This window comes from Rana temporaria, chromosome 1 (assembly GCF_905171775.1).
Source record: "Rana temporaria chromosome 1, aRanTem1.1, whole genome shotgun sequence".
NCBI lineage: Eukaryota > Metazoa > Chordata > Amphibia > Anura > Ranidae > Rana > Rana temporaria.
The window spans coordinates 590,076,183-590,099,256 of record NC_053489.1 but is presented as its reverse complement, the minus strand read 5'-3'; the positions used below and the strand labels follow the sequence as shown (position 1 = coordinate 590,099,256).

Genomic DNA, 23,074 nt, shown 5'->3' with positions numbered 1-23,074 from the left:
TATGAGACTTTATGTTATGAATAGTGTAATTTTCATAGTTGAAAAATGCCTGTTTAATAAGGCACTACAAAGGGTGTTGAACTACAGTTGTGGTTGAACTGTTGTGGTTGAACTGGATGGACTTTTTTCAACCTGACTAACTATGTAACTATAAAACAACCAATTAGTTTTAACCTTTCATTGGCATGGATCCAATAATGAGGAAGTTTCTTGTTTGGTGAGTTGGTTGGTTATTATGGGTTACTTTTCATATTCCTCGTCTTTTGAAATAAACACTGAAGTGCTCATATCATAACTACTGCCTTAAAAAAAAAAAACCCATGCAATTAATTTTTTTAGGCAATTAAAGTTTAACACGAGCTTGGTTACAAACCTACGCAACTCTTAAAATAATAAGTAAGGAAGTGCTTGCAAGGCATTGAACTTATAGCTGCATAGGATAAGCATCAGGATTTGAAAACACTGCAGAGGCGTATGGTGGGAGGTGTAATGTCTATTGGATTTTTTTTCTCCCATATCTCAAATCCAGAAGCAAAACCATTTTTTATTTAAAATGGTTATGTAAAGCTGTATTTTACTTAGGCATTCATTTCAGTGCAGTAAACTTAGATTGTACTTTGGAATGTACACTTTGCTTAGTGGTGATTATAGATAAACCATATTGTCAAAAGTATCGGGACACCTGCCTTTACACGCATATACATTTTAATGGCATCCCAGTCTTATTCCGTAGGGTTCAATATTGAGTGGGCACACCCTTTGAAGCTGTAACAGCTTCAAATCTTCTGGGAAGGCTGTCCACAAGGTTTAGGAGTGTCTATGGGAATGTTTTACCATTCTTCCAGAATCGCATTTGTGAGGTCAGGCACCAATGTTGGACTCGAAGGACTGGCTCGCAGTCTCCACTCTAATTATTTCCACAGGTGTTCTATCGGGTTGAGATCTGTGCAGGTCAGTCAAGTTCCTCCAACCCTGAACTTGCTCGTTCATGTCTTTGTAGGCCTTGCTTTGTGCACTGGTCCAAATCAGAGAGATTATGGTGTGTTGTGGTTTTTCAGGGGTTGGGCTTGGCCCTTCAGTTCCAGTGAAGGGAACTCTTAAAGCGTCAGCAAACCAAGATATTTTATACAATTTCATGCTCCCAACTTTGCGGGAGGAGTTTGGGGATGGCCCCTTCCTGGTCCAACATGACTGCGCACCATTGCACAAAGCAAGGTCCATAAAGACATGGATGAGTGAGTTTGGGGTGGTCCTGACCTTAACACGATAGAACACATTTGGGATGAATTAGACACACTCCTAAACCTTGTGGACAGCCTTTCTAGAGGAGTTTAAGCTGTTATAGTTGCAAAAGGTAGGCTAACTCAATACTGAACCCTAGGGACTAAAGCCTCGTACACACGACCGAGGAAGTCGACGGGCGAAACACATCGTTTTCCTCGTCGAGTTCCTTGTTAGGCTGTCGAGGAACTCGACAAGCCAATTTTCTCCATTCCCGTCAAGGAAATAGAGAACATGCTCTCTTTTTGGCTCGTCGAGTTTCTTGACAGTTTCCTCGATGAAAATGTACACATGACCGGTTTCCTCGCAAAAAAATATCTCCCAGCAAGTTTTTGCAGAGAAACTCGGTCGTGTGTACGAGGCCCCAGACTGGGATGCCAATAAAGTTCATGTGCGTTTAAAGGCAGGCGTTACCATTATTTTGACAATAAAGTGCATACTGTTTATACATTTTAGCCTAAATATTTCCAGTAGTAAATATGGTAGTATACATACTTTATATAAAGAGTCTTGTAGATGTAAAAAATACAGGCCGAACTATGCAATTTTCAATCATTAAGAGGATGACCTCTTAGCCAACCTGAAATGAGTGCAGTTATGTACATTGCAATCGCTCTTTTTGAACGGGATTGTAAATTGTCCAGAACTGCAGACCAGCTGGTGGGTTGAACCAGCAAGTCTTGATAGCCACTTATCTGTGGCAACAATACATTTCCACCATGGACTTGTGTTAGTTCCTTGGTTAAGGGCTTTAGCTATTGATGACTGTGAGGCACCAACATCCATTATTTGCCTTTGGAAAGTAGCCATGTACTAAATTCTTTAACCCAAAGCAACCAAGCAGAACTTTTTTTGTTGCCCTCAAAATACTGTTTTGGCTTTAGTATATGTAGACACATGGGCAACCAGACACAGTAATACTCCAAGACCAGGCTGCCCCAGGAACAGGTAAATGAAATGAAGTAGTGGCGGTTGCACGCCCAACTGAGTTGTATTTAATGCTGAGTTCTGCCACAAAAATGTACCATTATTTGTCCAAATGTAAACCCATATCTTGTGTGTCGTCTTTTCTGGTGCTCCTCTTTTTACTTTTTTACTCTAGCTGTTGGCCCATGAGTGCCATATAGTATGTACAGTCCATTGTGCAGGTTCCTTGCTTCCATTTTAGTGGATGTTACCCTTTTTTGTATTGTATAATATTTTCAAAACTGAAAAGATATATCATTGGTTCTGAATGAAAGATAGTTACCACAAAGATAAAATCTTTGCTAGCTTTTGTAAATCAGCATGACCTTGCTTACTCAGCCATTGTTGAAATGCACCTTGAGGTCACCAGCTGCTGAAGGCACATACCTAATTCACAAGTGTTGATAGCTGCTAATGTACAGTGATGCTATTATAACAATCTTTCCTCTACAAAGTATGTATCTTAAAGCATATGTCATAGTGAAATGGGGGGGGGGAAAAAAGTTTTAGCAAATTTCTGGAATACATGCCTGTTTCCCCATGTTTTATCCCTTTATACACACTTCAAGTACAGAAAAATAACCGTTGATGTGCTAGACATATAGTAGGTTCCTGACTTTGACGTGGCGCAAACCTAAATTGACAGGCACAAGGTGTCAGCCCTGTCTACTTTATTTCTGATGGATTACAAAAACAGACTTCTAAACTCCTCCCCCTCATCTACATAACCCCTCCTTGTGTACAGACATGGAGCACAGGAAGTTCTCAGATTGCAAGATTTCTGGCAAAATGAATGGGTACTTTGTTGCACTTTTTGAACAGCACTTAAGCAAGGGTGATCATCAGCATGACCAGTGGTTTTCGTTTATCCTTCTTTAATTCATCTACAAGACTGCCTAAGCTGCAAGAGCCGGCACCATGCTTGCCAGCATACACTGCTACATAAGTGGTAGGTTGCACAGACCCATCCATAAGCAATGTGAACAGCATCAGTTTGAATGCAAGCAATTATATAAGGATGTCATTTTACTGGATGACAATGGCATTAAATCCAGAACCCTTGCTTCTTGGTGCCGTTTCATTTTACTCAGATCGATTTATGATCCTTCAAAGATTAGGATTCTTGTTTTTGAACTTTTCCCCCATTTCTGCTGACAAGTGTTAGGTTCACTTGCAATTCCAGTCATCATTGTGCATTTGAGGCCAATTATGCCTAGGTATTGCCCTAAATTTACCCCACAACCTCCCTTTCCCCTCTTCGTCATGACCCAATTTTTTTCCTTTATTACTCTTACTATTGTCATCACCTGGCTTTTAAAATTATTGCAGGAGTAGCTGCTGGGAGCTCAGTTTCTGACAACATAGACATGCCCCCAGAGCTACATATACCAAGAGCCCTTTTCCTAAATAGTGTTTGGGCAGGCTTCAGGAGTCAAGGTTACAATCTTTTTTTTTTTATAGAAAAGAAATGTATTCATGTGGAGTGGGAGAGAGAAGGATGGCAGGTAGTTCAGCTAGCAAGGCTGCCAACACTGGTTTTGATTTTATTGCAGCAAAAGAACTGTGTTAGCACAAACATGGAGATGGTGCACACTGGATTTTTGACAGATCAATGGCTATGTTTCCATACTTGCCCTGTTTTTGGAAGTTGTAAAACCTAGGGAAATGTGTATGTACTACAGAGATGTATTGATTTAATTTATTTTGTCTATAATTTTTAAAGGAGTCCTTTTTAGTTTTCAGGTTTGTTCGCATTTGATGTGAACAGGAATGCAGTGCGATTCCTATTCAAAATCACACTTTCGATTCCCCACACCACAAAGTGTGAACCAGGGCTAACCCTGAATATTTGAAATAAGTAGATTTGAGTATGGGAAGTGTTCTTTTATTAAGTGATTCAGTGATCATTATGTGCATGTGGTGTTTGCTTTAGCTGGTAGCACCTGCAGGAAAGACGTTATAAAAATAAGTTAGTGGGAAGTTGCTAATTTGAGGAGATACTTTGTACGTTCTTCACTAAAAATATCCAAGATTTTTTTTTTTTTAGCAAAGTTTGCACTGCAGTAACAAAAAAGATACACAAACATTTTGATTTTCACACCGTTTTTTAGTTAGAAAAATTCATTCCTTTAAATTCTGTGGAACTCTCAGGCCCCGTACACACGACCGAGGAACTCGACGTGCCAAACACATCGAGTTCCTCGTCGAGTTCAGTGTGGAAGCCGCCGAGGAACTTGGCGGGCCGACGTTTGCCATTGAACAACGAGGAAATAGAGAACATGTTCTCTATTTCCTCGCCGAGGTCCTCGTCGGCTTCCTTGGCCGAAAGTGTACACACGGCCGGGTTTCTCGGCAGAATTCAGCTCTGAACCGAGTTTCTGGCTGAATTCTGCCGAGAAACTCGGTCGTGTGTACGGGGCCTCAAAGTGGTTGTAAACCCAGGCAGAAAATAAAAATAAAAAACTAAGACCTGCAAGACAAAGGCATAATGAGCATAGCATGCTAGCTCATTATGTAATCCTGGGATCAAAGCCCCGCTGCGGTGCCCATACACAGCACCGCCGGCAACATCGCTCCCGGAGTTACTTCCGGGTATCGCATCTACGACGCTGTGATTGGCCAAAGCCGCAATGACGTCACCTGTAACGGCACACTCACTGAAGCAACGGTATGTACGTGCCATCGCTTCGAGCCGATGACTTTGGCACATGCAGATACTGGTAGCTTACAGGTAAGCCTTATTATATTATAAGCCTTATTATATAAAGTGGATTGTAAAGCCACGTACACACAATCAGTTTTCTCATCGTCATTAGGTGTGTAGGCTCTCCAGCAGTTTTCCCGACGAGAAAACCGCAGAGAATCACGACGAGAAAATTAAGAACATGCTCTAAATTTTTCTCGTCTGGGATCGCGTATTTTTGCTCGCAGTTTTCCCATAGGGAAACACTGCTAGGGAGCCTACACACGGACGGTTTTCTCGACCAAGAGAAAACCTGTTGGGAAAACCATTCATGTGTACACGGGGAAAAGGGACCAAGCCGGGCCTCGGTTTTCCCGTTGTGTTTCTCAGCGGTGTTTTCACCGCCGAGAAACTCATTTGTGTGTACAGGGCATAAGGGTTTACAACCACTTTAACACCAGTCAGTTGGGTTTCAGTTGCATTTTTGGCTGCTTTAATGCTGCTCTGTTGCAAAAACTTGGTAATAACGCATATCGCCCACTTTGAAAAACTGATGAGTGTGAACAGACCCTAAAATGCACCAAACACACACCAAAAAAGCAGCAAACATAACTTTACAAAAAACTTTACAAAAAATGCAATTAATTGGTGTAGAGAGTTCCATAGGAATTAAAGGTATGCATTTTTCGTCCACATTTTGTAACAAAAAAAAAATGATCAAAAACTGATCAGTGTGAAAGGTCCCTATGTTAAAAATTAACTTTCAGAACTACAAAAAACAGAGCAAAGTTCACTTTCGGCCCCTCTCCCCTCTCAAAATTTCACTTCTTTATGACCACTGTGAACAAACCACAAATAATTACATGTTGTTTCAAAAGCAAACCTAGAAATCAAGGTTTTCATTCTTGAAATAAAGCATAAAAGCTACATTTAGGTATTCAGGTCAATCCCTGTATCACTGTCAGTCTGTAAGGGTACCCCTCAGTGGAGGCCCGTCCATTGGGAGCACATGAGCAAAAGATGCTGTAGCCTTTAATCAATTGGATTTTTTCAGTGATTAATGCCATTTACTATGCCCCAACTCTCCTTTTGTACTGTACATTGGTTTTGATTCTATTAACGTCTAATATTCTTCACTGGTTAAAGAGTAGAACACCAAATTCAGAAACAGAAGTCCTAGTGTACTATATGTGCCCTCGCTGACACCAATGGCAGTTGATTGCTTGATAAGGCTACAGAACATTTCTATGTCCCTGCCCATTATCGAGCAGTATCTGCTATCTAGCTGTTCTTTATGGTGTTGCTAACAGTGAGTCAGCTATGTCCCTCCCCCCGTGTCCATTATACATTGGATAAAGTGAAACTCCAAACAAAACTTTCTTAGTTTCAGAGAACATTGGAAAGAGTTACGCAGGATATACACCCCCGAAATTCAGCATGTTCAGCAGAAACTGGACAAATATTGGTACATATGGACTGCTTTCTGTTTAACAGAAGCCAATCTAATGACCGGCTTCTGTTGAGTGGTCCTGCTGAAAAACCAGCATTTGATCAGCGCTTGCAGCCAATGACTGCAGTGCTGATCTGTGTATTCTGACCGGGGAGGCAATTGTCCCCACTTGTGGGCTCTGTTAGTTTATTTTTGTTCACCCTGCTGGTTGAACAGAAAAGAAAATATGCATGTACTGTATACCCAGCTTTGTAAACTCAGCTGCTGTCTGTGTTATCTCTAAGGAGGTTCGGAGTTATATTTACATAATTAGCTAGTGCCTGTGGAGATATTAAAATTGTGTTTTAAAAGTTCAGTTCTCCTCCTTTAAATCACTTTGCAGAAAATACAAGTAGCGGAATTCTGATGTTGTCAGCCATAAAGGGTGAATTATATTACTATATCCCTCAAGTTCACGGCTACGTTGTAAAGTGTAATTCCAGACTTTTCGCCCTTCTGGCAAATGCCATACTGTTATGCTGGGCAATTTATCACATGCCCTGTTCTTTTATGCTTCTGTACGCTCCTCCAGATGGATCCATGGTTGTTGGTTTACTAGGCTGTTCACATTGCAAGGGATTTTCTGTTTAGCTTAGTGAACGTGGTGAAACTCTGCTGATTTCCATCATCCAATAGTGTGCAAGCAAACATCTTCTTTTTTTTTTTGTGTGTTTCTCACATGTAATTAGGTATTTTGCAAAGTGAACTTTGACCTCATTTATTAAAGCGGTAGTTCACCCTCCTTCACCCCATTATTCCATTACTTCCGGCATCGTAGCGCGAGCTACGGTATGCCGGTCTTAAATTTTTAAACCCCGTACTCACTGTGCTATTGTTGATTGAAGAATCCGACTCCCGCGGGGAATGGGCGTGCCTATGGAGAGGGAGGATGATTGACGGCCGGCTCTGGCACGTCACGCTCCCCGAAGACAGCCGGAGTAGGTCTCGGCTATTCACAGCGCCTGCGCACAGGCTATGCGCAGGCGCCGTGAATAGCCAAGCCTATTTCGGCTATTTCCGGAGAAGCGTGACGTGCCAGGGCCGGCCGTCAATCACCTTCTCTCACCATAGGAACGCCCATTCCCCGGATTCTTCAATCAACGATAGCACAGTGAGTACGGGGATAAAAAATGTAAGACCGGCATACCGTAGCTCGCGCTACGATGCCGAATTTAATTGTCTAATAAAAAAAAACTTTTTTTTTTTTTTTAACAGGGCGAACCCCCGCTTTAAGCTACGGGAAAATTCCCATTTGAAATGAAAATTCCCTTGCAACGTAAGCGGCCCATTTGCCTTTGGTAAATCAATACCAATGAATTGAGGAACAAATAGTCGGGTACTTCCAGTTATGTGGAATCTGTGTTAGCATTCCACAGACATCTATGAAAAGAACTTCATAAAGAGAAGCAAAGTTCGGACATTCGCAAATGAGTAGAATGAACATTTCCCATACATGAACATGTCCCACAATTCACAATGGCATTATAAGACAAAATAAGTAGTACTCTATGTACAGTACAGTGTGTTTTCATGTGTCTATTTTTAAATAAAAAAAATGGCTCCATTCACATCTGTGCATGTACGGGCACGTTTAGGTGTGTACCGTTCTGGGAACCCCATTAATTTTTGTGATCTGCCTTCTGCATGAATGACAATCACACAAAAGAAGCGTGGACACATTTTTCTGTAATCACATCACACTACAACACATGTCAACAAGTTAATATTTGTTGCAGTGTAGTTTAGCTCAGGGCTCGACAAATCCCAGGCGCCAGGTCGCCAGAACCAGTGGGAATTGCTTCCTGGCGCCTGGGCTATACTGCAGCAGCGGTCTTGATTCTCCTCATGTGTCATCGTCACCACCCGTGGGTATGCAGACTAAGGCTGGTGGGTAATTAAGACCCTGGGTTTGCGGCCTGCTGGAGTGGGATACTCGCTCCTTTTTTGGGAGCCGGCATTGTCTTCTGGTGGGTGGGGCTGTGATAAGCATGGCTGAGGGCTTCCCTTGCTTGCTCTCACTGCCACCCGCCCACCTCCAACATCTCCTTCCCAGTTTAACAGCTTGGTTTGCGGGCTTGATCTGTCGCCCTTTCCTTACTGCCAGTGAGTGGGCGGGGAGTGCATATCAGTGCCACCTCATCAGTGCAGCTTATCAGTGCCACCCATCAGTGCCAGATCATCAGTGCAACCTCATCAGCGCACATCAGTGAAGGTGAAATTACTTATTTGAAAAACAAACAAAATCAACTTTTTTTTCCCATTTGGCATTAGTCGTGAGCAATTACTATTGCCCGATGCTCCGGAGATGCAGTTCTGGGCAGCTAATTTAGAAAACTGCTTCCTAACTTTTATTTAGCTGGCTCCTAGATTCAGAGCAAATTTGTCAATCTCTGGTTTATTACACGTGCATTTCTGGTGCATTTGGGGTGCCATTATCTTTTGTGCATTGCAGTAACATGTACGATATCGGACACGTTCTTGCGTTGCATAAGTGTGGATGGGGCCTAACTAATCTAATCTAAAATAACGAAACCAATGACAAACAGAATCAAGAAAGGCCAGTGATAAGTAAACACTTATATATATTTATTCTTAATACAAATATATATATGTGTGTGTGTATGTATGTGTGCGTGTATACATATACAATATATTGAAATAGCTGTATTTGTGGGAACATGTACACATTTAAATGGATAAATCCGAGTTTTTGGATGCCGTCCTTTAATGGGATGTTTTGGAGTAGCCTTCCTTACTGGCTACTTTTCCTACATAGTTTCAGTCAGCCTTAAACCCTCCAGCACCCGTGGTGCCTGCAGTGCTTTTGTAATGATTTACAGGCCTGCCTTAGTCAGAGGTGGTTAAAGCCCAATATGTCTACAACACATCAGAGGAAGTGCTGGGGAAAAGGTCAGAACCGGGACTGTGTGGCCCCCCTCGTCTTCCCTTCTCATTGTTGATCTCCAAGGTCCGCACTCCACAGCAGACAATTCCACACAGCCCCCACACGGCAACATCTGGCAATCCCCTGCACAGACTTTCTTTTTTTTTTTTTCTTTTTTTTAAGCCAGAGGAAGAGAGCGAATTACAGAAAATGAAGGATTTTTCGGATATCCTATGCAGAGATGTCTGATTACCAACACAGATGTGTTATGAGATTTTATGAACATGTCTGTAGAGGTTCATGTTCAGGATTCTGCAAGGGGGTGCTTATCCCTTTACATGAGCAGACAGCTGTACAGTATGTGGAATTAAACACAACAGCTATTCCATCCACAGTGAAATTTCAACCAATATACATGGAGTATTATATAGTATAATATACTAGTATTCGGAGAGAAAATAGAGGGTTTGCAGTACCAACAGACAGTTTAAAGGGCCACTAAATGTATATTCCATGCTGTATAAATTTACTTATGGGTGGCTTTAAAGTGTATGGTAATCCCTGCAATTGACTTATTTTCTCCCTTTTGGCGTGTTAAATATATAAATGAAAGTGTTTTGGCATAACTTAAAAATTTGCTGTTGGTCATTGTGTGTCTTGTGCTATTTTATCTCAAAGAGTTTGATTAGCTGTACTGGTTATTATCTTAGGGCTGCAGAATAATTTGTGCCTATGTTGTAGAAAATAGAATAAGGAGTGATTTTAGTGGTTCTAGCAAAAGACAATGGGCAGGGCTGACACCACTCCTCCAAACAGATGTGTGTTGTCAGCCCACAAGAGGTCTTAGGAGCTGGGTGAATTCCTGGCAGATAAACAGGTATTTTTCTTTCTTCCAGGGCCTTTGGAGGGATAAAACAGAGAGAAATGTGCATGTATTTTTATTTCTATTTTCCCGCTGGGATTCCCGGCAGTTTTCCTGTTGGGAAAACTGCGAGGAAGCTTACACACCGCCAGTTTTTCCTGGCCAAAAGCTCTCCCCGCAGTTTTTCTGGCAGGAAAACCGGTCGTGTGTACGAGGCTTAAAGGAACACTAAAGGTTCGTTTTTTTATTAGATCAATTGATTGCTGTAAGCTAGAGCATTTAAATATCACTTACCTCGTTTTTCCTTTTGACCTCCAAAATACAGTAATCCAGGTTTGAAAATGCCATTTCCTGTCACTCCTCTTCTTGCTTTCCACCAGCATCTGAGCCGTTTTGCATGGTGGAAAGCAGAATGTGCTCACCCCCTCCCTATGACTACAGCCCTGCGTGAAGATGCTCTCTTATCCCTCAAAGGCATGGAGGCTAAGCCTAATGGGAACTGTAGTTCCCATTAGGCCGTGATGTAGCAAGAATGAATGCGCAACGCAAACCAGGAAGTCAGTGAGAATAACGATTCAGGAGTGCTGGAGGTGAATAAAACAGCTTGATTTCAACAGGTATCAAACTAGTTATAATGCAAAACATTACTTTTTACTTTATCAGCTACTGTCAGACTTTAATTTAAGAGGAAAATATGTTTGTCTTTACAACACCTTAAGGCTGATTTCAGATGGGTGACTCTACCGCTGGGAGTTACCCCAAATTGTCAACGGCAGGATTGTTAAAAGGATTCCTGTTTGTCCTTATGGAATCAATCTCTCTGTAGCTAAGGCAGCAAGATGTCTCTCTTTATCGCAAGCATTTGAGATTCAGCAAATCTTGCTGCGTCTGACCTAAAGAGTAAGTGATTCCATAGGGACAGCCAGGCAGCCTCTTTGGTGATCCTGTCCCTGGCGATTTATCTCCAACGGCAGAATCGCCCCTCTGACATATGGCTTAGTTCCCAAATACGTAGAGGCTGTCCCTCCAAAAGGGAAGCCTTATCCCATCTAGTGGAACTCAAAGAGTTAATCCTATAAAGTGACCTTGTGTGTGCCCGTGACTGATAAGACTGCAAAATTATTAACACAGAGTTATTGGAAACCCTGAAACATGAATGATTAATAGTGTAGCTTATTAAAATGCAAAATTTACAAAACAACTAGGTTACAGTATTGAGTATTGTCCAAGATCTGTATCTGCTTCTCTCTCGCCTAACACGGGTCAACGCAGCTACAGCTAAGACACTTTTCATGCTTGATCGGGAAATTACCGGCAACCCCGGAAAAATAATTTGTTCAAATATAGAGCCAAAGTATTGTGCTCACCATGATAGGGCATCAAAACAGCCATGTATTAAAAAACACACACTGATGTCATATGACCTTTCACCATCACACTTATCAACAGTAACAAGAACATAGAAAGCATAGCCCTGCCTGTCTGCACCGTAGAAATAGACTGTGTGAAAAGATTTACGGAGGTCTATAAGGAAACTTACAGTAGCAGTGCAATGATATGGACCACTTGATTCTAGGAATGCAGCAGCTATGGAGAGTTTTATGCAAATCTGAGCAAAGGTCATACAGACTACCCAAGAATATTATGATCATTGCCGTGTCAGCAGTCCTTCCTTGTTTATTTTATCTCCTGTCTTTTTACGGCTGTGGTGGCTCCTGTTTCCTTATAAATGTTTATAACTTGTTTAGTCCCAAAAAGAGAGCTGTCTGATGTTTAGTATGGGAATTAAAACGCGTAGCTGGCTTTTCTAGACACATTTCGTTTGTGAAGACCCACTGAACATGACTACCAGGTCCAGCCAAAACATAACCCGTGATATTTCATCTGTAGCTTGTGTAATGTTGCTGTATATTAGGTTAGTCATTCTCAATGACTCTATATTATTATTATTATTATACAGGATTTATATAGCGCCAACAGTTTGCTCAGCCCTGCTTGTTAGAGCTTTCTACCTTATGGTTCCTCCAGAGGTTGGAGGAATACAGCATATTCATCTCTCATTTGATGGTACCTTCATATTTTGTCAGGACCAACACAACTTGGCCAAGCCAAAGACATACCTCCGTGTTTTTTATTTTTTTATGCTATTCTTATATCAAAAATGAAGAGGTTACTAAAGTTACGAAAACTCTAATACAGCAGAATATAACTTCAGAAGTGATGTAATGTATTCTGTAATTTTTGAGGTTGCTACAGCTTATTCATCTCCCATTTGATGATACCTTCATATTTTTCCAGGACCAACACCACTTGGTCAAGCCAAAGACATACCTCCATGTTTTTGTTTTTTTTCATGCTATTCTTATATAAAAAGTTACTAAAGTTACGAAAACTCTCATACAACAGAATACAACTTCAGTAGTGATGTAATGTATTCTGTTGTTTTTGAGCATGTGTCGTCTTCTGGTATCGTACAAGAAACAATTTTGTTCAGGTAATTTTGCATGAACTGTCGTGATTGGCTCTTAAAAGCTGTGTGCGAACGATCAGATTACCGTACAATCGATTCGAAAGTGGTATTTTTTGTCTAATTTTCTTTACGCGTGTACTAAGCAATAGGGTTGAATTCTTTCTATTGACCATCAATCTAAGAGGCATGTTTGTCATTGAGCCCCCAATGAATTGAGAAACCTCACATTTGATGGTTCCTGCATAGTTCCAGGACCAACACCACTTGGCCAAGCGAGCGCCATGACACTAATGATCTTTTTTAGTAAGGGTGGCATTCTTGCTTTCTGTCCACCAATGTAAAAGGCTTTTCGTCATGGACCCCACCCAATGTAAGGGTTTCCTGAGATCTGAAAATTATTTCAGGGGTAAAATGGTTGAGAAAGGCTCTTATAGGTCATGACACATTGGCCTGCAAAGGATACAGGTTATCTGTAGTGTCTCACCATGGGACTGCAGGAAGCTATCACCTCCCTTGTGTGACCTATCTGAAATATCTTTGACTCCTGAACCTCTAAGCAGTGGTTCTCAACCTGGGGGTCGGGACCCCCTCGGGGGTCGAATGATGATTTGCCAGGGGTCACCGAATCCTGGGATGTTCCTGAAGCCCGCACCACTCTTCCAGCCTTTTCGTGGCCGCCCAGCTGGGCTGTTCTTGGACCCCGCGGCCGCCGACTCAGCCTTTTCACAGCCGCCCATTTAGTTCACGACATGCGTTTGGGGCAGAGACTAGAGGTCAGCTGACTGGTGAGGAATGTGAAGTGGGAGGGGCTGGAGGAGAACCTATCTGCTGATTTCAGCATAGGTGTCACCGCTACGTGACACCACAAAGCTGGAGACAGAGAGTAACACTGCCTGTGATTAGAGTTGCCATTAAAAGTCCCCACTACAGTTCTCAGATCAGCAGATGACCTTGATCAAGAGCACCTAAGTTGGCCTATCAGAACTCTCCCCAGCATTGCCACTCATCCCAACTACTGTTAGGGGTCCCCACAACTTGGGAAATTTTATCAAAGGGTCACGGCACTATAGGGTTGAGAATCACTGCTCTAATGCCTCGTACACGCAACCAGTTTCCCCGTCGGGAAAACTGCCAAGACAGCTTTTGGCCTGGAAAACTGGTCGTGTGTATGCTCCATGGCAGTTTTTTCCGACAGGAAAACCGCCGGGAATCGCAGCAGGAAAAATGAAAACATGTTCTCTTTTTTCCTGCCACGATTCCCGGCGGTCTTTTTCCGGGTAGTTTCCCTATGGGAAACACTGCGGTGAAGCATACACACGGCCGGGATTCCCGGCCAAAGCTCTCACCGCAGTTTTCCCGACGGGGAAACCTCTGGTGTGTACAGGGGGAAAGTTACAAAGCAGGTTCTCGGTTTTCCCCCCAGGAGTCCCAGCGGATTTTTTACCAACGGGAATCCCGATCGTGTGTATGGGGCATTACATGTGTATATCTGCAGATGTCATTTGCCCTTTATATAAGCCAACGGGTGTTTTGGGATTGCTATGTTTTGAGATTGCTGTGTTTTGGGATTGCTGTGGCTGATGATGAGGATGAAAAAGCATAGCAAATAGTGAAAATAATTTTATGATTAGAATAGCCAGAATTTTGCCTTTAAATAAAATGTATCTGCGAGTGGAGATCAACAGAGCATCTTTATGGGTTGTCTTTATAAAAAAAAAAAACATTTTGGATTAATAGATGGTCACCCCTAGTGCAGTCATATTGTAGGCTTCTCCCAACTGCCTGTAATGTGATCTAATACTAAGGCAAAACTGCATTAAATGTATTGACATTTCACAAATTGATTTGATTTTGAGTAACATAGCACACAAAATCTGTTATTTTCACAGTACAAGAGACCTACATAGGAGTATAACATACAGAGGTGTCTTTTATCTCACTACTTCTGCTAGGTGGCATCTTGTCATGGCACAACAAACCAATGCCACCTACTGGCCATTTAAAGGTATGAGTAGGTGAGCAAAATTAAATTCTGTCTAAAGGCAAAATTCGTCTTTTATTGCATTAGTAACAAATAATTCACCCCCTTTTTTTGTCACCTTGACCCAGTTGTCAAAGTACATTTTATCGGAGCAGATCTTGTATCAAAAGAACATTAATTTCCTGTTCTACTTTCATATAGTAATAAGCAGATTTGTTACCTCCTGTATAATTCTGTGTCAAAGCAAAAAACGCTTGAGGAAGTAAAATTCTGTTTTGTAGCAACGACACAAAAACTATTCTCAGATGACCTCGGTCAGCTTTTTTCTGTAGACCATGCAGCATATATTCCTTTGTGCAATAGAATTCTCTCTATAATCCCAATCAACGCCACACTATACTATCATACTAAATGCCTAGAGCACACAGGTGCCTTATGTAAATGAGGGTTTATCCATTGTAAGTTTCAGGCAACACCTTTCTTTTTATATTAACGACAAAGGGACAGTGTCATGCAATCAATGTTAGTATCAGAGCATGTTGGATATATTAAAAGCACTCTAGCTTAGGAAGTAAAATGCACTCTACAGCAGAGCTCAAACTAGGAAAAGTAGAAACAGCATAAGAAAGCCGGTCAGTTGAGCAGCAGTGAAAGGCGGATTCTATAAGGAGAGAGCAGAGTCACAGGAACTCTTTAGTCTTATTACTGATCTTTTCACTGTGCAAGCAAACATCTCACCAAGCATGTGCTTGTCTGGTAAGTCCTACAATAACAATTGGTTGTATATATATATATATACAACCAATTGTTAGTGTAGGACTTGCCAGACAAGCACATATATAAAAATGTATATATATATTAAAATGTATATATTTTATACATTTTATATTTAAACATATATTAATTTATATATATATATATATATATATATATATATATATATATATATATATATATATATATATATATATATATATATATAAAAAAAACATATATATATATATATATATATATATATATATATATATATATATATATATATATATATATATATATATATATATATATAAATAAATAAATGTAGGGCTTACTGGACGAGAGTGTTTTAACCTGAAAAAATATTAGGGTTTGGACGGTCTGCTCTTTTTAGAATAATAATATTTTTTTTTTTAACAAAAACCTTTTACTATAAATGGCTGGTGTATTTTTACTGCATTTTATGATCTATTAGCTGGAGGTCCATGGTAGGGTTAACTGGTTCTCATCACTCATGGTGAAGCAAGTGTATGTGAATTGTGTTCATTATATCATTTTAAACAGAGCACGTTGATCTTATTTTTCCACTGGTACATATTGATTGTCTCAGGCCGCGTACACATGGCCTAAAAACTCGACGGGCAAAACACATCGTTTTGCTCGTCGAGTTTCTTGTGAAGCCGCGGAGGATCTCAGCGAGACAAATTTTCCCATTGCCGTCAAGGAAATAGAGAACATGTTCTCTTTTTGGCCCGACGAGATCTTCGTCGGTTTCCTCGTCGAAAAGTGTACACACGACCAGTTTCCACGGCAAAAAAAAAAACAGCAAGCGTCTTGCTGGTTTGTGCCGAGAAACTCGGCCGTGTGTAGGAGCCCTCAGAATATAAGAAAACATCCGATCTGTCTGTATTAGAATATTCATACATGATTGTTTATACAAGCCTCTGTTCTACACCAATTGTTAAGCCCAAAATTTGTGAGCTAGTCTGCCGTTGGGTGTCTCGGCGTGGATTTACATCATTCTCGGTTTATACGGAGTATTGACAGAAGGCTTACAGTTTATTTATTTTTTTCAGAATGTGAAACACCGAAGATGGCAATGCTGACATTCTCACTAGGAAGTTCATTACTAAAACTGGAGAGTGAAAATCTGGTGCAGCTCTGCATGGTAGCCAATCAGCTTCTAACGTCAGCTTGCTCAGTTAAACTTTGCCAAAAAATCATGGAAGCTGATTGGTTTCTATGAAGAGCTGCACCTGATTTTGCACTCTCCAGCTTTACTTTTCTACCCCTAAGGCCCCGCTCACACCTGAGCGATTTTCTGCTTGAAGCTTCTAGCTCTAAAACGCTCAACAGGCCAAATCCCATTCATTTCAATGGCCCCCGTTCCCTGAGCGTTCTGTCGCCTGAAACAAAATGCCTGTCACTCAAAAATGTACATGAGCTTCTTTTTGGCAGAGTACAAGCATTTTTGGCCCCATAGACTTCAATAGAAATGGCTGAGCGTTTGAGCATTTTACGCGTGTTTTCTCCTTAAATAGCAGCTCTACACCACCTAATTTACTCGCCCTATTCTCACCCTAGTCTAGTGCTTTCTATTTGCTAAACAAAAACGGCTGAAGCTATAAAACGCTTCTAATGCACTTCTAAAATGCTTGTAAAAAGCAGCAAAACACTTTAAAGAAAATGGCCAAATAACGCCAGTAAATTGCTACGCTCAGGTGTGAATGACGCCTTAGTGCTTCATTTGTTTCTGTATCTAATCTGCTGCAAAACAATGTTTTGGACTGCAAAGTTGTAACAATGTTTCATCTTCTATTTTTCAGATAAGAACACAAAAGTGGTATTGATGTCATAATGCTGATGTTTGATCCAGTACCCATTAAGCAGGAGGCCATGGAGCCCATGCAAATGGTATGTCGTTTATTATATCTGTTTCCTAGCATAGCTATAGTAGAGCATTGTATCATGTTGGCCATTGATTATGTGATATCCTTTATTGGCTAACCTAAAGCTGAACTCTTGGTATGATCTTCATTGCTTACTTGCAATAGTCCAGCTTGTACCAATGCACAGTGATGGCCGCAATTTTCGAGGTCCTGTGCGAGCAGCATATGTATCATACAAGATGACCCCCCCATGGTCAGTGTGTATTGGGGAAGCCGCTCAGCACAGAACCTGGAAGGTCGTGGCTATCACTCCAGTAGCGCTGACTAATACAGTGATTGTCAACTTCCTCAGTGGCCTCTCATGCAATGTAGGTCCTACCTGGAGTTCAGCTTTAGGTTAGTACACCTTGTTTGTTTGGATGGAGGAGTCTGTTTTTCTTTGGCCACTTTAGGCAAGAAAACATTTCTCTAAGGCCAGCCATACACAATTAGAACCATTAATGGGCAGTCTGAATGTACCAAGTCGATTGATCACCTTGGGTACAACCAGCCTGCCGGATTTGCTTGCGATTATCACTAGCGGCTGCTATAGCTGCGAGCAATAATTACTGTCTTCTCCCAGCGGGTGGCTTCCCCCTCCCACCCTTCCCCCCCCGTTCATTTCCAGGAACAGACAATGGCTTGGCAGGAGGGATTCCCCTGTCAACACTGGCCTAGATTCAAGAAGCAATTGCGTCTGCGTAACCATAGTTACGCAGCGCAATTGCTTACTTGCGCCGGCGTTAAGAATGCTCCTGATTCAGGAACCTCGTTACGCAGACGGCAGCCTAAGATATGAATGGCATAAGGCTTCTTATGCCATCGTATCGTAGGCTGCATTCTTACGATAGCCGCTAGGGGGCGTTCCCGTAGTGGTCAGCGTATAATATGCAAATTGCATACTAACGCCGATTCACAACGTTGCGCGAGCCCTGCGTACGCAGTTTACGTCGTTTACGTCCGTCGGGTTTCGCGTAAGGCTGCTCCTGCTAGTTTACCCGTCGTTCCCGCGTCGCGAAATTTGAAATTTACGTAGTTTGCGTAAGTGAATCGCGAATGGCGATGGACGCCATTCACGTTCACTTTAAAGCAAATGACGTCCTTGCGACGTCATTTACCGCAATGCACGTCGGGAAAGTTTCCCGACGGAGCATGTGCACTACGCTCTGCGCGGGAACGCGCCTAATTTAAATGATCCACGCCCCCTATGGGATCATTTAAATTACGCGCGCTTACGCCGGGCAGTTTTCCGGTGCGCACACGCAATTTACGGAGCTACTGCTCTGTGAATTGAGCGTAGCGCAGTTAATTTGCGGAGGCGCAGCCGCAAAACGGTGCGATGCGCCTCCGTAAAAAAAAAGCAAATGTAGCTGAATCTACCCCAATGTCTGTAATGATGGGGGAATCATGCAAATTTCTTTCCTGCACCGTGTATTGCCGGCCTAAAGCTGACCATAAACTCTAAGTTCATATTATACAATCTCCTTTAGACCTACCATAAAGTGCAGTGTAGTGCAGAGGCCTGCCTGATTTGGTACTGACTGAATGGATTGTTTAGGTTTAGCCTCCTATTATATAGTTAATGGTAAATCTAAATATGATTTATACAGATATTGTACAATCAAATTGTAAAGTGTGCGACCAGCTAAACAGGGTTACAGGAAGCAAAAAGCTTTGTTAGAGAAAGAAATGGTTAGAACGGTATTGCTGTTAAGGACTTTTTCAGCTTCCAATTACTACTTTCCCCAAAGCAGCAATTTGGGTGAAACACAAAACCTTTCTTTTTTTTTGTGTCACTTCCGCAACCAAAAGAATGTTGGGGTTGGGGTTCCACTTAAAAAGCTCTGTTGTCAGGCCACACATGATTTCATTGGTAACACATCTGCTTGTGTACTTGTCTACTCCCAGTACAGAAATTCATACACATTGAATGTTCTCCTTTCCCCAAGGCATTTGTGCACTGTTATATAACATAGTTTTTCAGAAGTACTCTGATCTATGTATTAGACAGTGTCCAGCGACTGTTATTACATACTGGGGCTCCAGGAATTGGATTTATGTATAGCTGTGTAGCAGAAAACAGAAGCCAGTCTGCTGTTAATGTTCTGAATCTTTCCTGCAGTTCCTGCCAATGCTGGCAGCAGGTTCCCGGCTCACACTAGTGTCCTACAAGTTAGCTGCTAATGAAGAACCGGTCCGGAGTCTGAGCCAGCCTAAGACTCCCAACAGTCACATCACCTTGTCTGCTTTTCTCACTGACTTTTCAGAAGACTTGTGTCTCACGGAGCGGATGTAATTGCCCCGCAGGCAGGATGTCGATACTTAGACAGCAGTAATTGTTTTAGCAGGACGTGAATAAAATAGGTTTTCCCTCCGCTGTAGTTTTAAGTCTACTTCAGAACTACAACTCAAAAAAGTAGCTGTAACGATCTTCATCCATGTTTCTGCATGTCAGCAGAATGTTTTTATTTTGGAGCCCATTTAGACTGTTTACACTTTAACACACCCATTGCAATGCACTAAGACATGTGTGCAATTGTCCCTTAATAAAAATAGGGTCGGTTCCCATCTCAGGGGAGCAGTGCTTTTTGAAAAATACAACATCTCAGTTTTTTCTGCATTTTAGCACACTGGGAGGCCTATATAAGTCAATGGCAGAGTATCAAAAACACCTAGAACATGTTTGATGCTTTGGCAACATGTATTAAAGCGTTTGTTAATCCAAAATAGATAAAGATCCTGTTCCTTTAAAGCATGTTATACAGCACAGTGCCTTTGTTATGTCATTTGGCCCCCTGTATCACCTGAAATACCTGGCTGATCCTGCCAATTTCTACCTTTCCCCTGTACTTTGACCACAATATATCAGGGCTGCTGAGCCCTGACACCGTTGTCAATGTACAGGTCTCTGTCATATGCTCCTCTGTCCTCCTCCTCCCCCCTCCCCTCCCTGCCTGTTATCCCTCACTATTGCGGATCTGCTCCTCTCCCCACTGCTTCAAAACGAACTGATCTGTATATCATCCCCTCTGTCAGATAAAAAGCCTAGTCCTAGTGTCTGTTATATATATATATATATATATATACATATATATATATATATCTATATATATATAGATAGATATATATAAAGATTTCTACCTGTTTTAACAGTGTCTTCCAGTGATCACATGACTCCAGGCTCTCAGCTCCTCTCCTCCCTTGGTGACGTTAGCAGGGGAATCTCGGCCCCGCCCACTGGAGATATCAGACGGGGAGAGTTGAGAGCTTGGAGTCATCTTATCGCTGGGAGATGCTGTTAAAACAGGTAGAAGTTGTTTATTGTTTTTAATAAAGTACAGGCACTAGAATTCAGCTTTTTATCTGACAAAGGGGATGATATAAAGATGAGATAGTGGCTTAACAACCACTTTAAGAATTCTTTGTCAATGGTTGCTAAACCTATCTATTCTAAATTAATATATACATTGAAAACACACATCGAAATGCATGTAAACACGCAATGAAACTATGTTGACTTATGACAACACACCTGCCGAGCCTTTCAAAAAAATTCCACCTCTTTGCACATGCATAGATCTAAATAGGTTGTGCAACAGTTTTTTTTTATTAAAATACAATTTGGGGTTTTCTATTGGCTTGTGGGGATAAAAAAGAGAAGCTGCAAATTTGAGGGTCGTTAAACTAAAAGAGGAGACCACTTACCTACAATTATCCTGTTGCAAAAGAAGTTTGATGACCTCCAGAAAATAGGTTTCGGGCCACTGGCTTTATAGCCCAACTACAGAATAATTTTATTTTTAAATGTCAAAATTTAAATCCTACAATACACTCCTTCAGTCCAGAACTGTTGACAGAAGTAATTTCCTTTTCACAACTAGATATCCTCAGTTTCCTGGTTTGAATGATGCCCAGCATACCTTTTACTGGTAAAAATGGGAATCTGGCAATGGCATTGGTCACATGGTCTCTGCTAAGGGATGATGTGGGACAGATGAGCTAGCTAGTCAGAGCATGTTCTTTAGCAATCTTCTGATATCAGTCCTCCAAGGTCCTCTTCACTGCAGAAGACCACATGACCAATTCCCGAACACAGGTAACCTGTTTTGGTGGGAGCCCAAGTTTTAGCCCAACAAATGGAAAGTATTTTAGCCCCTATATTTCTATTTCTTTATATCCTGCCGATTGAATTACAAAATGCTGCTTTTTAAAGTGTGTGCATTAATGAGACGAGGAAGCAAATTGGCAACCGATGGACTGTTCACAGCAGTCTGCATTTACTTTGGAACCAATGCCTTGTTCTGGCCAAATGATAATTCCATTATTCCTAATAAATGTAACCTGCGAGGTGAGGGATATGGAGCCAAATGCTGTCACTGTGCTTCTGTACGGAAGGAAAATGCTTTCAGAAAGCCATTTGGTTTCCATCTTAAGTCAAGAGCGCTTATGCTATTAGATCATTTCTATAAATCGGCTGCTGATCCTCCTACCCTGTGTTTGTGAAAGGAATCGGGTTGTCATGGAGATCAGTATTTGCAGCATGCGAGAAATCCTTGAAGAAATTCTGAGGCTAATTCTGCTGACATGTTAGAAATGAAATAAAAATATATCCATTGGAAAGAAAACATTTCTATGTTCTGCTGCTAAAAGCCTCTGATCCAATTTGGATCCTTTACTCTAGCTGTGGTCTGGAGACCATCTCCATCTTTTGGCTTGATGATAAAATGTTCTGGCATCTTGAGAGTGATAGAATTCTTTGTCCAACAACTGATTTAAGTTATGTGGGGTTTCAGCTACTGTGGATATACTAGTTCCAATATGTCTAATAGTCACTGGGACTTGTAGTTCTCCAGCAGTAAAAGACGCTACAGATGGCTTTGTTAAATGATAACGCGTGACGAACAGCGGGGATGTTTTGGTAGGACAAAAGGTGACTATAAGTTATCAATGCAATTACAGTTGTTATAGAACCTTTCTCAAACGTTTTACTCCCAAGGAACTCTTGAACTTTTCAGGTCCTTGGGGAATTCCGATTAAAAAGACAATAAAATTGTGGTGTCCTCTAATTTTGGTGGACAATATAGACATAGCATTGGAGGCCAGTATAGGTGGGGATCAATGCACTTTTTCTCACTTCTCAGGGAACTCCTAGCAATCTCAGTAGGAACCCTGGTTGAGAAAAACTGTTCTAGAAGATGCATCCGTGTTCCAAAGTGTATTGAAATGTATACATTATATTTTCCTTGTCAAATAAAGAGAGCATAATCATGCTTAAAGCTCCCTAAGTTGAACTCCAGGAATTGCGTATTGCATACTTACATTGGTTCAGTTTGGCACAATGTAAGTATGCATTATGCATATCTGATGGATGACTGGGGAAGCTGGAAATCACTGTAGTAGTCAGCATTACTACAGTGATAGCCATAATGTTCTGGGTCCTGCTCAAGTTCAATGTGAGTGGCTGACCCACTGCACACAAGGTTACTCACTCAACACTACCACCATGGAATGTTTTCTATTATTTTTTTTCCAATATATACATGGTGTTCCTGATTGGACAAGGTGGAGAGGAAGAGTGGTGACCTCATGATCTCCACATTGTCCAGTCAAAGCATGCCAAAATACAAGGCATTCGGGGAATGGCAGCAGTGCTGATCAATGTATACTTTGTGCCAGGCTGGACTAATATAAGCTTTCAGCTTTAACTAATGGCTTCTGGTCATTCAATTAGGAATAATTGTGTTCCCCAACATGCCGTAGGCAGGACATTTTGA

The 23,074-nt window shown here is 41.4% G+C and overlaps 1 protein-coding gene across 1 annotated transcript in view; it reads left to right on the top strand.

Annotated features, from left to right (window-relative positions):
- Positions 1-23,074, top strand: part of KLF3 (Kruppel like factor 3) — an 82,277-nt gene that overhangs the window by 38,563 nt on the left and 20,640 nt on the right. The window contains exon 2 of the mRNA XM_040335135.1: positions 17,199-17,286. Coding sequence (XP_040191069.1) covers positions 17,230-17,286 — 57 coding nt within the window. The 5' untranslated portion in view covers positions 17,199-17,229. The remainder of the gene's footprint in view (positions 1-17,198; positions 17,287-23,074) is intronic.